Raw genomic sequence first — 17,274 nt, forward strand, 5'->3', positions numbered from 1 at the left:
TTTGAGAAGTCACTTCATTCTTAATAGGATTTTGTCCTTTGCAGATCTGCCCTGAGTTAGGTGAATAGTTAAGAAGCAGTCCTTTTAAAACTACAGGATGAGCTTGACAGCTAGGCCCTGAAAATCAACACCAAATATCAGAATGTGAAGGGAAACTATAGTTGTCACCTTGTGTTAATATAGGCAAACAGTTTACTTGCTCTCAGTTCTCCAGTTCCTAAGGCAGAGAGGCAGGCTCAATGAGAGAGAGAGTTATAATACATATTATTAATTTTACTTGGAAGTCATTCAGGCACTGTGATGAAAGGTAGCAGTGTAAAAGTCTTGGAGAACCACATGTGTTTAGGGTTTTTATAGTGGTGGTAGAGTCTTTGGCTAGGGTACAGACTAAAGGCTTTAACTGTCTGTTAGTTAGAACAAGCAGTAAGTGTTGAGATATTTAAAATGCTGAATGTCCTTCCATCCCAAAGCACTATGTCTTCTACCTGTCAGAGAGCTGAGGGGTGAGACAGAGTCACAAAAAAAAAGCTGTTTCTTGGTAGTGTAGGTCCATAAACACTTTGTAAAGCAATGGGTCTACAGGCCTTTTGCCTCCTGCTTTGCAGGGAAGTGCCCTGCACAGTGCTGCAGTGTAAAGGGCAGTGACTGTGTGACTTCTGCATTCTTCGTTGCAGGATAAGCCACAGGTGCTGACAGTGCCACTGCAGTACAGGATTCCTTCCTACCCAGCGAGGATCTCTCCTGTGCAGTGCTGCCTCTGGGTAAATACCACAGTGCAGCTACCTGAACCTGCTGTGGATGGAGAGGCAAGAAAAGATTCAGGGCACAATTTGGCTCTAGCCCCAAGACAACCGGATTTAAGAGTGATCTTTTCCTCTTAAATACTGAAAATATAGCTGTGAATTTTTCCTCGTTGGAGTGCAAAATATATGATAAGATATGTAAGTCAAAAATATGAGATAAATGTAAAGTAATGGTCCAAGCAGCTTTTATAATCCAGTTGTTCTCCCTCCCTGGCAAGGACAAACAGGCTCTCTCCTGGTCATTGCATGCTCGAGAAGTTTCATCCTTCCTAAAGAAAGCCCATCCTTGGGCTGTGATGTACATGCGGCTTACTTCCCCCCAGTGGTCCTTTACTGGCTCCCTGAAAATCCCTGCTTATAGGGCAGGAGCAAAGCAAGTGTCCCATCCTTCCCAGAGGTTGCGTGCATGCTGCCAGACGTGTGTGCTACAGGTTACTGCTGCACTAACCTGACCTTAGGCTTTCTCTCTCCTGGCGACTGCTTTTGGTTATTGGCAGCCTGAGTGATGACAGCCCGAAGAGCCCCAGCACGGGGAGCGGAGCGACGTGATCCAGGGAGCAGTCTGGCTCATTCACTCATGCTCTGTCTCCCAGCAGGGAAGCTCATGACTGCCCAGTGCAGAGGGACGTTTCTGACACATCTCAGGCAAGAGCTCGGTGGCACTGTTAATAGAGCATGGATGTCTCATTTGTAGGCTCTATTCATGTGACAGCTAAGAATTATCAGTACTGATGCTTCACTCCCTCTCTCTTTTTCTCCAAGCTAGTGATTTGTCTATGTTATGGGTAGGCAAGCTTGACAAAACATTACACATTAGCAGCTGAGACGGTGTTTGAAATGGGAAAATTGCTAGCAAACTGCTCCATTAGAGACCCAAGTAACAAATTCTTTCTTTCCCTCATTGAAAGAGAGATAGTTAAGGCCCAAATTAATACGGCTGTCTCCCCCACTCTGCAGGGGGAATCACTCTTCAAGACAAATGGCTCTGTCACTCCCCAGAGCATGAGCCAGCTCTGCAAAGGCTGCCTAGGGAGAATTTTTTAACCTTTGTGTTTTGCCATCCTGGGTGTGAGCAGTACAGGCGCCAGATGAGGAGGTGATGAAAAGATTTGCACCTTAGTGAACTCTGAGATGGATTAGCATGGGAATTTGAGTGCTTATTCTTTGCTCTGGGATCATTTGTCATATTTAACTGCATAGTTCCCCCTCTCCCCCCCTTTTTTCTCCGATGTGTTTACTTTTTGCTCTCATTGCTGCAAAGTTATTTAAAAAGAGTGGGAAGAAGGAATACTTTATCCTGTCTAGCATCATGTTATTACAAGAAAAATGTATCTGAATCCACTGGGTCCGCATACTTTCCAATCTCTGATAATATATTAGAGAGGAGAAAGGAAATTGTTCTTGTCCTTTGACGTTGTTGTCGAAGCCAATAAAATAAAGCATCGAGAGGCAGACAGATCATTGCTGCATGTCAGAAGGGGGGAGATATGCTTCAATTCATTGAAACGATACAGCTGCCAGCAGGCAACATGGCACAGTGGAATGGGTAACTGGAAGGAGGAACAAAAGCCAAAGAGGTTTGAACATGGCCAATTTATTTTATCAGTTTTGTGAATTCTACTTGTGGAGTCTTTTAAATGGATCTTATTATGAAATACCAGAGGAAAATCAAGGAAAATTTTTATTGAGTTGTAAGAAATCTTTAATGTAGCAGACAGTAGTTCAAATGATCAAAGTTTACACTTTTAAGGCTTTATCTCTTGTACGAAGCTCTCAAATGTGTTGTAAACCTAATTTATAGTATATTCCAGTGATACACACGAAAAATCAGCTTGCTGCTATGCACTAGCACAGGTTGTTTTTGTATGTCAGTACTTCATAACATCTAGGCATAGACAATGAAAAATGAAGTTTTACACATCTCTTGTTCTAGGTAAACTAGATAGTTCTCTCTGAAATAAAATGTGGCTGTGAAATTTGGCCTAGCCTTTCCCTTAAAAAAAAAAAAAAAAAAAAAAAACACAAGACAAGACTTGGTAAGAAGTCTGTTTTTACTTTATTTGAAAGATTGCACCTCTAGCAGCAATGTTACCCATTACAGCATGAATAACGTTGGTTTATAATTAAGTCTTCATCAACTTGAAATTGCCAACACCCCTTCAGGCAAAACCTAGTGTTTCCTAGAGGTTGTTAATCCTGTACTGGCCTTCACATGTCATTTATGAGCACAGACAGCTCCAAGTATTAATACAAAAAATGTGTTTTCTACTGTATTATTTGTGTAACTGCATCGTGTTTTTCAGCTTATGCATTTCAGTCTATACATACATTTATGAAAAAATAAACTGAAGTCAGACTAGTAATTCATACTTTTTAAACACCTGTTTCTGTAATGCTGCACTTTATTTAATGCTTCAAGGTCAGCTGCATTTTGTTCCCAGTGGGAATCCACCTGAGAACATGCCCTGATGACAGAAGCTCTGTCCATGATACTTCTTGTTGCCCCTGTGGTAACAGCTGCAAAATGTAGTGTGCTAAAATCCTGTATTATGTGGAGTCTTTAGTCCTTCTTTTATCAAGAACTTCATACAATAAAAAAAAAATAAGGTGATAAGGTGAAAATCTAGCAGCAGAAGACAAAAGCCTTGTCCATCTATTTGTGTACAGGCCATCTGCTGCAAATTGTGTAGGAAAGGATGAAGAAGTCATCCAGGGAGCTCTGTGAAACAGCACTTCTTCAGTATTCCTCTCCACTTTTTCTAGAAATCTCCTTTATTACTTGGGCTGTGACTATTCCAATTTTGACTTTTTTGCCCATTGTGGGGTTATTTCTGTGTGTATTTCCACTTCTGAGTGACTGAAATTTCCTTGGAATTTTGAGCAGTGATAAAATGGAGCCGCGTTTCCCTCTGCCACTGTACTTTGTCACTGCAAGGACTGCTCTGCGCCTGTGTGCAGTGTGTGAACCCCCAGTTTCCATCCATGAGGCAAGGAATCTGATGAGCAGGGCCCTCTTTTGTTCCTAGAAGTGTCTACGGAGAAACGCTTGGGAGGAGTTAAACACCAAACTGGCAGGCTGACAAAAAGCCTTTATGGGAAGAGTATGTGTACTGCTAATTCTGGTGACAAACACCCAACAATAGTAGTGTGCTGAAGCTTTCAGCAATTTGCATTTCACTGTGGACTTGCCAGGAATGATGCATGTTATATTTAGACCAACTGGTAGGGAAATCTCAGAAACTTATTCGAATCACAAAACAAGGAAGAGAATTAACCCTGCTCACAACCTTTGCAATAGAGTACTACAGGAAAAAAAAAAAAAAAAAAAAAAAGGCTGTGCAAATTGACTGTATGAGTATCACTATATTTATGATTTAAGTAGCTTCTTGGAGTATAACTGAGCTGGTAAAGTATCTTATTTTCAACGGGACTTTTCTTTTGCCTATTGAAAGCACAGATCAACTGAAGGATACGCTATGCAGTAGAGGGCTGATGGGCTGTACACATTTTCCCTGCGTTCTTCCAAAGTCCTTTAAAAACCATGATTTACTGCTCTCTGCATCTGATTTTATCTCCATTCCTGGTTTTTAACATTTTTCTCTCCTCTGCACTGCTGCAGCAGCTCTAAATGGCTAGAGTGATTCATTCCTTCATTCCAGTCTGTTTTTGCATTTCAATTCTAAACCATTTCCAACGACAGATTTTTGTTATTGTAACTGTTTGTTTGTATCACATTTTTGGAAAAGAAAAATACACAACTTTTAGTAAGAGCTAGGTAAGATCAAATTTTGCTTTCAATTCCAAGTGTGATTATAGAATTTTAGCTGCCATGGACATTAGAATTTGTTGTATGCAGGTCCAGTTTTACATTTCTAATTGAGATGAATATTTAGGGTTCATTTGAGGAGAAGACAGTCTTTTGAGCAGGTATTTGGGGATCTTGCTGTCAAAGGCTTGAAAATGTTTTTGTGAAGGCATAGAAATGAATCTCAGTGATTACTGGATGTGGTATCTTAAAGCTGCTTACGTTATGTTACTGATACCAGCATGTATGCTACTCTGTAAAGAATGTTTCTTTCAAACCAGATCTCAGAAATGAGAACAGTAGCATTTTCATTTAGTCTGGGCCATATTTTAGAACACTTTCAGTATTTGTTAGTTAAAATCAGAAGACACAGTCCTTTTTCATCTGTTTTAAATCTCTCTCCCCCTGTCCCTCCCAAAATTAAAAATCTGCATTTATACTGCTGTGCATTCCACATTGTTTTGAAGAAGTATTATTAATGCAAGTGGTGGATACAGGGAGGGAATTTCAGCATGTTCCCACAGATTGTTGCTCCTGAGTCACTCTGGTAGTATTATTAATCTCATTAAGCTGTCACAAATAGCATAGCTTGCAGTTTGGATAGCTGCCTACTATTTGCAGTAGCTGGTCAGGGGAAGCTTCTGTATTTTCTACCTTAATTTTGACTAAGTAGTAATACAATACACCTAAGTTTGTTTATTTTTTTTTTAATTCCATGAACTTTAAAGATGTAATTTCTATAGCTTGTGGCTTTTTTTTTTATATACAGGTTTAATGTATTCAATGAGATGAATTTCTTTTCTAAGGAAAGTTATTTCCTCAGTATTTTTTCCATTTAGTGCCTTTCAAAAGAAAAATCTCTTTCACATATAAACCTCTGTAAAATAACTTTATACTTGTATAAAAAAAAAAAAAAAGTTGTAATGTTTAATGTAATTCCTGTCCTACAATTGTGTATTTAACATGTACGTTACTTTTTTTGTTTTCAGACGTTTGGAACAAAACCTCATCAAAATCATCCCCCCTGGAGCTTTTACCCAGTACAAGAAACTTAAAAGAATGTAAGTCTTACTGATAAGATCAACGTGCAAGAGCAATCTTGAATCTTCTAGCTTCAATTTCAGCATCTTTATTTTAGAAACATATTGGCAATTTCTATGTTGAAATCACTGGGGATTGCACAAATAATCTCTTCAAAGTGTAAGCAACAATGGGATTTGGTTCAGGATGCCTACCAGTGCATGAAATCCTTTATAATGGTTAAATTCACTTTCTATTATAAATGATGTGAGCTGATTAGCTGTTAGTCTGTTCAAACAAATCTGTTTTCTCAGAAAAGATTTTAAGTTCCTTATTTTTCTCTCATTCATTCTGGTTTCTGTTCAGAACACTCCATTTAGCTGACCCAGGTTTTAGCAGGAGTACGTGTTCTTGCAGAGTGGTTAGGACTTTTGTAGTGCATTCAATTGCTTGATTGTTTACAAGAGAACAAAGAAGCCTTCTGGAGCTCGTTTTTTTCATTTCTTAATTACCAGTAGATACACAGACAATTTTTCCCTTATTAGTTCTTGTGTTGTCTGCTCGGATTTAAAAAAAAAAAAAAAAAAAAAAAGATAATCTTGATTTGTAGCAGCACTCATGCAGATGACCTGGGTATTCTCTCTGGTCTTTCTTGCTTTTTGTTTTTAAGTGATATATAAGAAACATTGTGACAGTAGAACTATAACATGAGAGATATTGTGACAGCAGAACTATAATAGAGACAATGGTAAAACAAGTTACTCCTGCTTCACCATCCTATCAAGATTTTGATGGGCACCACTGGACCATTAACTTCCAGAAGTCATTCAGACTGTGTACTCAGTGCTAAAGCTGTAAAAAAAATGGTGCCTTTTACAGTTGTTGTTTTCCAATGTGAACAGTATTTACTGGAATTAAGAAACTGTCAGCTCATTTGACAAAAGGCTACTGAATTATCAGATAGGTAATGCTTTTGGAAACTGAAATGAGCCTGCGCTCATTGGATTTGAGAGTGAAATTACTGTGTTTGCCAGTCCAGAGTTATCAAATTCCTAAAGCTGAAGAGCTGTAAAAATGGATCTTAATATTTAACTGGTCAAATCATCAATCTTAGAGTCTCTATTCTTCTGTCTCACTTTCAATATAGCTGTATGTATTTTTAAAGAAGTACTGTATTAGATAGCAAGATAGTAATTTCATTGAAAAATGATGGATCCCTTTTCAGTGACCTAACTTGTAATTTTTCCATAATTAAAGTCACTATTTGAGTTCTTTCAGAGGTATAACTAATTTTAGATTTCAGCAATGTTTTACTGTCCTTTCATTTTTCATGATTTGTGGACTCTAGCTTTATGGGACTTGACAAAAAAAAAAAAAAAGTTTTTTAACTTTACTTGCTGCTCCAAACCGGTGTGCCAGTTATTATGTGAAATGATTAATATTGGAATAGAAGAGTAGGATTCTGTTAGCAAGTTGTGTTAACAGCTTTCTGGATTATTATTGGCATAATCAATGAGATCTGAACTCATAGATCATTCCAGATGATCTCTGTCAAAGCTTAATTAACATAACAGTGTTTTCTGGAAGAACTTGGGATAGATAGTTAGGCTACAGAATGTCCCATAACAGACATGGTGTTTTGCCACTTGGTTATTGACCTGTCTCCTTGTTGAAGTTTTATTGCTGCTGGACACAGGCTCTAAACCAGGCATTACATTGTACATGAAGTTTAGTTAAATACAGTTGTTCAATGATTTGAAGAGATAACAGACATTATCTTTTCTATGTGCAAGAATCCCAGCATTATTAACACAAAAATACTCTTTGGTCAAGAAATTACCCCTTAAAAGAAAAGAATTATTCATTTTTTCCCATTTAGGTAATAGCAAGACATGCTTGATATCACTGAAGTCTTTATACTTTCTTTCACAGTAATTTCAATGAGTGGTGTAATAGCAAGAATATTACTGATTTCATTTGTACCCAGGGTGCAAATGAAGAACTTTATTATTTTTCTTATTATAGATAATAATTTGATAGAACTCAGAGGGTAATATTAGCACAACATTGTGAATCATATTATTGTGTTCTACTCCTTCTTGTGAGTACATATGGTAGAATGGTAGGGATACAGACTGTTCACTTGCAGCACTCTCAGTATTTTATTATTCACTGAGTATTTCCTGCAAGATAATGCCATTTCTTTTTCTTAAATAATTAGATAACTGGCACTGGTTTATAGGTAAGAGCTGCTTGTCCAGGATAATCTTCACATGACTTAATAAATCGAGATGGTTGTAGATGTGTGTACAGTAATTTAACTTTATATTTGCATCTAGCTATAGATTAGATAGATTAGATAGATTAGATATATTTAGAACGTCTCTTCAGGAACTTCCAGGGTGAAGAGTTGAAATCTTTTGTGTGTCCTGGACTTCTCATAATTTCTCACATCTTCTCACACAATAAATTTAATGAAGCTAAATGTATCAGTCTCAGAATGCAGATGTGGCACCTGTAGGATTCAAACACACAGTTGAATTGCATAATCCAGAATGATGGTTCCCCTGATTTGAAGGGAATGTTACAGCTCCTGCTCTCTGATCAATAACCCAGGGCCTCTAGTAGAGGTTTTGTGGGCTTGAATGAGGTACATCTCACCCTAGCCCAGACATTCCTTTTAAAATATATTTGCATATCACCTGTTGTGCTTGTACTGTAGTTCTGTAACTTCTAACCTAACAGTACCAAAGTTTATGTCATTCCCTCACATTTTGTCTTTGCTTTTCTGAGGCTTTAAACAAACAAGTTTGTAGCACAAGACTAGGACACTTTGAAAGATGTGTTTGTACCTCTCTAACTCTAGTGCTTGTAATGACATTTCATGTTGTCACATTCATTTTACTGTATCTTAGCCGAAAACACACTGAGATTTCAGTCTTCTCAGTAGCTCTGTGATGTTGATACTTCTGTTAAACAGCTTTTAAAAACTAAAACATTACACGACATGGATTTTTACTGAGTACTCTTGTCAAATGAGAATAGTCCACTTTAAAATATTAAAGATTATCAACTAATGTGTTTCTAATAATGCTAGTCAACAAGAGGTTGTTCATCCAGTGTTATTAATAGTTTTGCATTTGGCTGCACCTAAAAATAAATGTTTTGTTTCAAAACCTTTTAAAGTAAAGACATTTAAACCAATGTCTTTTGCCATACAGTCATATGTTATACAGTGACTCATAGGGTATCCTTTCTTCCTTGCTGCAAAGTTAAAAAGCAGTTTATATCCCTAACTTGTAACTGAGCACAGCCATGCTCCAAGGTGTGTTAAACAACCTTTTGAAAGAAGATCATCTCCACTGCGCTGTCAGAGCTGCAGGGAGACAAGTGTGATGTGACTAATGTATTCCCTGCCTGGGTGGAATCCTGATAAGTTCATTACATTTCCAGCTAAAGAGCCACAATTCCTCTGAGTGATTCAGTAATACCGTAAACTATGGAAATGAGCCTTGTAAGGCTTAAATTGACTTAGTTGTGCAGGTTAGAAAAACCCTTATCTCTTTGTCTTGATGTAAATCAAGCAGAGACTAGGATGATCTTACCGGCCAGCAGCAGACCAAAGGAAGGGAACAAAAGTACAATGACATAATTGAATCCCTTTGCCTCGGTCAAGTCAGAAGGAGATGGAGCCTCCTTTTCCAACAGCAGTGGAGCTTGGGCTCTAATGGAAAGGAAATAATGTGTCTAATTATCTTCTAATGCTGATTGTAGTGCATCTGCATGAAGTAGGTAAGAGTCATCACCCAGCATGGCATTTATGCATGTTCAGACACCATTAGTTATACGCTCATTAGCATCCAGACACAGGAGAGAGAAAAGATGGAAATGTTGAAATGTAGCAAATCAATAAAATAGTGCTGAAATATTTGTTTCCAAAAACTAGACGACCCCTTTCAGATCGTCATTGTTCAGCAAGCTCATGATTTCATTTCTTTGTGATAGGTTTTACTATTCCCTAATACACAAATAGCACAAATTCCCACCAGACTTCTGCTTACATATGAATTACTAGACCAAAACCATCAAATGCTAGCAGACAGTCTAAACAGATTTAACAAAAGGTATAAAAATACACATACCTATTTTCACTGTCACAAACTTGTCTGCTGTGAGTTGAGCTGAAGAACAAGCAACCTTCACCGAATGTTCTCCTTGTAGGCAGGATGCTCAGACAGAAAACACCAGTAAGTTGCAGAGCAGTTGTTTCATGAGCCTTTTTAAAGAACCAAAGAAAATCCCCCTTTATGCAGCTAGATTTGAAAACAGCTAGAGGAATTAATTAAAGTTTTATCCAGCAGAATTTATGCCTCAAAACATGTGTAAAGTCTACTGACTTTCTGATTCCTAAGTTCTTTGAGTAATGTTTATTTAGTGTCAATCTGGGATTGTCAGCATTTGACCCAGCAGACGGAAAAAAAAAAAAAAAAAGGAGATGTATAGTATGAAATACTGCATTACTACAGCCTCAGCCATCAGTGAAAAGATTTGATACTACTGATACCAACTGTCAGTGAATGCAGCCAGGTGGCTGAAAGTTATGCTAGCTAAGCACCTAGCTGTACTATTGACAGAGCGATTGGTTTGCAGTGACAGTCGTGATAAGGCACCCAATTCTGAGCAGTGTCCCAACCATAGTAAATTTGGCTCCATATAAAAAAAAAAAAAAATGTGCAGTCCATATTTGATCTCTGTATACATGATTGGTTGTGATTAAAATTGAAAGCTGTTTTGATTTGTTTTGTTTTTCAAACCAGGAACTCACTTTCCCTAGCAAATGACAGCATTGTATAACTGAATTCCACTTGCATCATAGCAAGAATATTGGTGGAGTCTCGCTGGGGCTCCCAGCAGCAGGCTGTAACATGTCGAGTACCCCCCACAATGCCACTGGCTTCAGAGGTTCATGGGTCCATTCAAATGCTCTAGTGTTTTCCTTTGCATCTGAAAATCTGGGCAGCACTGTCATTGCTGCGTCAGTCCTCTTATCGCCTACTGCACCAGATCATGGTCATGGCAGATTTTTGCACTGCTTGTTTTCTCCAGGCCATTACAACCCAAACATCACTGGTACAGGGCTGAGCTCTGTGACACGGGCACCTGCTTTGGGTGTCTGTGCCTCTCCTCATCTTATCTATGATTTCATTTAAAATCGAAATACAATCATCTATGTTCTTAAGTTAGCCTTTCATCCCCACATTTAAACATTCAAATGTTCTTTGAACTTTGGTACAGGCTGCCCCTCATGCCTGAGGGAGAGCTTGCAAAGAGTCGCAATGTTACCTCCATTATTAATAGTTCTTAAGATGGTTTTACCAACAGTTTTTATTCAACGGGCTACCTCACTGTTGTTGTTCAAAGCTTTTCATAAAACTTTTATTTGTTTGAATGTCCATAACATTATCAACAGGAGAGCTGCAACATGTTGAGGCTTCAGCCTGTCATACTGACTGATGTTTTCTGATTGTTCCTGGAACTTGCATATCTGTGTTCTTACGTGGTTTGTAATTTCTCTGAGGTAGTATAATCTTTTAGTTCCATTTTTGTACCGAGTATATTCTTGCAAAACACCACAGTTATGAAAGTATTCAAGCTAAACTGTTTCCATCACATTTGAATTTACAAATATTCTTTTAATCCCCTCTTCTCTTTACAGAGACATCAGCAAGAATCAAATATCTGACATTGCACCTGATGCATTCAAAGGCTTGAAATCTCTCATTTCATTGTAAGTAGAAAATAGAGATGAATGAGTATTTGGGGAGAGCTTGCATGTAAGAGAAATAAAAATGATAATGTGCTGACTGGGAGAACTTATGTTTCTGTGAGCAAATGCCAACTTGCATGAAGAATCTAATCTTTTGTAAATGAAAAATTGGTCGTGAAGGCTAAGAGAAGGAACTGTTTGCACATCTCTAAGATTTTTTTTTAATAGTTGAACACCTCCAAGGTGCATTAGTTCATCTACTGTACTTGTGCACCTGCAGGCTAATCCATGCCCTCCAACTCATCATGGCACAGAAAAAAACACATCACAGCTCAAATGTGTTTGATGATATTAATCAGGGTACAGAACTGAGATTGCACTTTTGTGTTTTTTCTGTTGCTATTGTTTTTTTCAAACTAGCTAGGGAAAAACCTGAGCTCTTAAGAAAAAGGTTATATTTCTTAGCTGTAATTACTACTTTACAAAGCTGGAAAGGGACTAAAGTATTACTTCATACAGAAGCTAGAATGAAGGTAGGATCTCTTGACAACCACTCGTTTCTCTTTATAGAGCACAGAAACTGTTTGTAATACCAAGCTGAATTCAAATGCAGTGATATTTCAGCCTAGCTATTCACAGCACTATTAAAACAGTGAAGCTTTTAGTTGGTGAAAGAGAGCAATACAAGGTCAGAAGCTGCATGTGGAGAATGAACAAGAACAGGGTGTTGGAAAAGAGGCCTAGGTGGAGACAAGAGGGTAAACTCAATTGTGCTGATATTTAACTCCATTAATTTTAAAGACAGTTTTAAAATGTTTAGCTCATTGATATTCATATAACAGACCATCATTTTTAAGGCTGTAGTTTATTTCTAAAAGCTACCGTAGTATTATTCTCTGAATGCTGGGTAGTTCTGACAACCTATATAACTTGTTGTCTAGATCTAATATTAGAAGGCTGCTCGGTATTAAACTTGTATTGCAGGAAACTCTGAGGCAGGATGCAGAAGGATGGGCGTTTCATTGTGCCCGGAATCCAGCTGGGAGAATGCCAGAAATATATATTAAGTGTTGCTATACTTTGTCAAAGAGTTAGAGCACTTTTATTCAACCTACTGTGGAAATGATCAAATCCCTCAATGCTGTCTGGAAATGATTCATTAAGAGAATGACATTTACTGAACACTACAGTTTTGGCATCAGATGAAACTACTGCTGGTGCTGCAATGCTACAGCTTTCTCATATTGGCAAAGCCGGGTAGGAGCAAGCTGGACAGGCAAGACGTTTCCACTGGGGTTGACTTCCCAAATCAGAAGTTCTTCAGGTTTAGCTACAAGTAATTCAGATACCCCCAGGTGGCCCCAGGAGTGGGACAGAACACATTAGATTGGAGAGAGAGGAAATGAGAGTATAAACTGGGCAGGAAGTTATAAACTTGCACACAGAAGCAAGTGAAATGACTATATTCTCTTTTAGGTCATCCAAAACTGTGTTTTCAGTAAATGAGGCCAAACTGGTTTAAGTGTTTATACCCTAGTGGGTAGAGGAGTGCTGAAGTCAATTACAAGGAGGTTACAAGGAGGAAGAAGGAGGGCAGAGAGATGAGATGCAGCAGAGTAAGGACTAAAGTAAGGAAACTGCATATGAATAGTCTTGCCTTTGTTCAGTGTTCGTCTCTGCTTCAGTTTCCTTCTACCACAGCAAAACAGAACTGTTGTAACAAGCAGTCCATTTCTATTCTCTTTGGCAGGCTGGTTTCTAGGACAGTATTAACTCCAGCCTTGAATTTGTCAGCCTCTTTCTGTAGGGATGCTGTAGGCATGCTGACATTGGCTTTTACTTTCTTTTGAAAGGCTTTACTCTTGCTGTTCATTGCAGGTAGGTCTTACAAATGTTTTCCTTGTGGCTGATAGGCAAGAGGTAGTTTAGTTCCCTGCTCTTTCACGCAGGCTTCCAGCAGGTTCTTCCCTGACAGTCACTTTTCTAGTTGTTTCAGTTTCTGAGCTGTAGATATGTTCTTGGAGGAAGGTAATCTGCTGTTCTGCAGGATCTGGGCTTCTCTGGAGAAAGCTCCCCTAAGTCTGTCTTAGCCCTTCACAGAACTGAAGGATCTAGTTGCATTTTCATCTGATCACTGCTATAGCCACCAGTCCAGTTCTGTCAGCTACAGGAAGACAAGTGCAAGAGATCACTCCTTTGAAGTGCCAGCCCTCCAAGTGAAACTGCCAAAGGGGAAAGAATAAGGAGGTAGAAGTAAAGAAAGACAGTTTGCTTACTGGAGTTTTCTCTTTTAAGTGGTGTTTTTGAGCCTGAGGCCCCAATAACTTTAGACAGCTGCATGCCCTGAAGGAACGATGCTTTCCATACAGTGCTTCAGCTCAGTTGAGAGTAACTTTTTTGCTTTTTTTGTGTATGTAAATCAAATGTGATTGGTGGCATACATTTTGATGAGACACCATTGAGGTTTTATTCATGCTCAGAGCAGCTGGATTTTTCAGCTTGCTGAGTTAAAGCAAAAGTAAAGGAGGGGAAAATATTAATTGACAAATGAAAGTAACAAGCTTTGTTACATTAAAAATAAAGTAATGCTGTACTGCCTATAATCCTTGCTTTTTTTCCCTGCATTATTCCCATTACCAGCTCCTCCCTTTAGTCCCTGCTTGCGTGCAATTGCAATGGTCCCTATGGGTCCAGGAGAGTGAAAGTGCTTGTCTGGAAGACAGCCAAAATTTTTAGTCTATCTGGCTAGTGGAGGCTTGTATATAGTGAGTTCTTATTCTACTTTCTTCTGAAGTTAACTTAGGTTAGTGTTTCCAAGCAGAATTGTTTCTCAGGGCACTCTGCCTATTGTACTTAGGTAGAGATGAAAGAAAAAAAATGGCATATTATAGTTTCAATAATTGTAATATATTATTACAGAAGTGGTTTCCTCTAAAACATATATATATATCTTAAATCTTCTAAAAATGCTAAATGATCCATATTCTAGTAAGTCCTAGAAGGTTGTAAGTTCTTATTTTAAATCCACGTATTTTCTCCATCAGGAAGTCCACCTATGGGAGTCAAACAGGTCACAAAATGTTAACATTTTTAAAAGCCATTTCTACCTTGGGTTTTCTCTGCACTTAACAAAAGAAAGTCAAGCTTGTTCTTGTAAGGAACCAGGACCTCTCTGTGTCCGCTTTTCAGTGAGGTTTTGTTCCCTTATATGTACAACAGTTCTCTGGAATTATAAATTTCTACTCCATTTTTCTTCTTAGAAACATTTGGGGATGTATTTTTTTTTCTTCTTCTTCTTTAACAATGTTTTAATTCTTCCTAGAGTTTTCTGGCTTTTCCTTCTCCCCCCCGCCATTGTGTCCCATGCTGGCTGTGCTCTGTGAGTCACTGGTCAGCCATGCATCTCTTCTGCAGATTTAATTCTGTTACCATGTCTGAAGTTCTCTTTCAATATTTAGGCACTAGGGCTTGGATCCTTAGCATATTTTTGGTATGAACTAAACTTCAAACCTGTTTCTGGACAAAACCGAAGGCACAGGAAGATCCAGACTCTGATGGGGTCTAGTTTTGAGAGAACAGAGCTGTGGTGCTTGCTGTAAGGCTATTGAGATCCAGACATAGAAAAGAGTGTCTTCCATCTTAAAGATGCTACTGTGTGATTCAGGAGAAAAAAATTCTGTTGCGTGGCTCCTATGGCAGCTGTTAGAAAAATATCCTTTGTTTTTTTCTATACCAAAGTCTCCCCTCTTGAAAAAGTGAAAATATTTCTCCATCTCAAAGAGAAGATACAAGGAGGTATACATTGAAGGTTGTAAGCTGTAGTGATACTGCAGTATTTTGAACCATATGAAATATCCAAGATGAGAAACAAATAATTGGAAAAATTCAAATCTTAAAAACAGTAAGCAGCACAGCTGCAAGTGAGCCATGCTAATATAGCCACAGCTTTTGTGTTGTAAGACTTGTGTGTTGCTGTCTAATACTCCTTTCCATACAAACATGAGAGCAAATAGTATCCTTGCATTGAGGAGCATGGCAGAATCGATCAATTGCAAAAGACTGCATTATCTTAATTTTAAGGAAAAGTTTGAGAAATGTTCTATTTGTATTGCATTTGATTTGCAGGTTACATGGTAAGAATTCCACTTTGCTGGAGTGGAGGTGGTTAATAACTCAGTGCAGGACGTGGAGCTGAGTTATAGATAGTTTCATGTTTCAAGACTGCTGCATGAAGTAAACTAATTTTTCATTTAATCAACTCCAAATCAGCCTGCAATATCAGCAAGAGGACAGTATCTGCATTTGGTTATTGTTAATGGTATCAAAGATAAGCGTTATTCTCGGGGTCAGTAAACTTCCCACAAGTATACATTTGGAAGGCCATATCCAGACTATCTGGGGACATTTTATGTGATATGGCAAAATAGTCTAAGCCTTCAGTGTGTTAAACTGTGAATGAATAAATTTCAGATCACCGCAGAGGGAGAATTCCTTTGCTTTAGTTCATGTACTGAATTAAGCTTGTGAACGATTTAAAAGCTGAGATCAGCCTGGGCACAAAGACAAGAGACCGCTTAGATTTTGACACAGCAGCCCCGTTTAGACCATCATCTCCTGGGTGATGTATGTGGTGTCATTCATGGTGATTTGAAATCTGCAATAAAATACTGTCTATTGCGATAACTGCCAAACTTATTTTAAGGTAACAAATTGCTTTGGATAGTTTTACTGTGATTTATTTGGCCAACTTGTTATGAAGAAATATGAAATAGTGCAGGAAAAAAATCACGTCTAAGTTTCTTTCAGATATTAGAAATTTATTGCTGTTTTTTACCCCTATCAATTCCTCCTCTTTTGAAAACTTGAATTCTTATTGAGCCTGTGCCATTGGATGCAGCTTGGGAAATATAATTCTTCCTAGCAAGGATTGTTTTCACAGTCTGAAGGAAAGTTAAAAGCATTTTGAGGACTGAAAAAGACATTGCATAAAGTCAAAATTTGACACTTCAGTAAGAATGTTTGAGCCAAGCCAAAATAAAGGAACAGTTAGCTGGAAACCATATGGTTTAGAGTAAGGGATTCTCTCTTGGGCTTTCATACCCCAAAACAGCTCTGAGTTAACTTCCAGGGAAAGAGCTCTGTATTCTGGAGTCGGACTTAACCAAGCAGCTAAGTCACAACTACCCTTGCAAGTATGATATGCCAAGCAACTGTAAAATAAGGACAGCACAGCAATAACTGTTTCAGACTTAGAAGAAGGTATGCTAAGCTTCAGTGCATATGAAAGGCTGTGTGTTTGTAAAGCCTGCAAATTCCTTAAGTTCTAAATTGTCCAAGAGGTCAGAATGTGTAGAGACTGTGAAGAATCACTGAGACTTTTACGTTTCAAGACCCTGAGGCTGAAGGGCTCTCAGATACTTTCTCACCGGAGATAACGTACTTGTTGCTAGGTATGAAGCAATGCCTCCTTTGTCTGATGTTGTCCAAGCTTTTAGATGAAGCAATGCAGTGACAGTTTCTACTGTTTAATCTTCATATTTAACTACTTAGAACATCAGTTGGATTAATCTGCAAAACTTGAAATTTAATTGTAACAATTAATTTTTAATTGGAAATTTCATAGTTAATGGTGTCTTGGAATAGATACATTTTATATTGGGATATAAAAGTACAATGCCAGAATTGGGGTGAATAATCATAACGGCTTGCTATGGTTTTAATATGTTTATATCCTTTCTTACTGCAAATCCATAGTAACTCTATAGAGGGGATGGGTGAGTTTTTTGAAAATGCGGTAGGTGTACTTCAGCTTTCTGAGTAAACATGTATCTGCCAGCACAATTTCCTACCAAATCCTAATCTCCCCTCCTCTTTCCTGG

At 38.2% G+C, this 17,274-nt stretch overlaps 1 protein-coding gene across 5 annotated transcripts in view; it reads left to right on the forward strand.

The window, feature by feature from the left end:
- Positions 1 to 17,274, forward strand: part of SLIT3 (slit guidance ligand 3) — a 508,988-nt gene that overhangs the window by 338,907 nt on the left and 152,807 nt on the right. For all 5 annotated transcript variants that reach the window (XM_035562875.2, XM_035562874.2, XM_035562876.2 and 2 more), the window contains 2 exons: positions 5,598 to 5,669; positions 11,345 to 11,416. In XM_035562875.2, coding sequence (XP_035418768.1) covers positions 5,598 to 5,669; positions 11,345 to 11,416 — 144 coding nt within the window. The remainder of the gene's footprint in view (positions 1 to 5,597; positions 5,670 to 11,344; positions 11,417 to 17,274) is intronic.

This window comes from Cygnus atratus, chromosome 14 (assembly GCF_013377495.2).
Source record: "Cygnus atratus isolate AKBS03 ecotype Queensland, Australia chromosome 14, CAtr_DNAZoo_HiC_assembly, whole genome shotgun sequence".
NCBI classification, from domain to species: domain Eukaryota; kingdom Metazoa; phylum Chordata; class Aves; order Anseriformes; family Anatidae; genus Cygnus; species Cygnus atratus.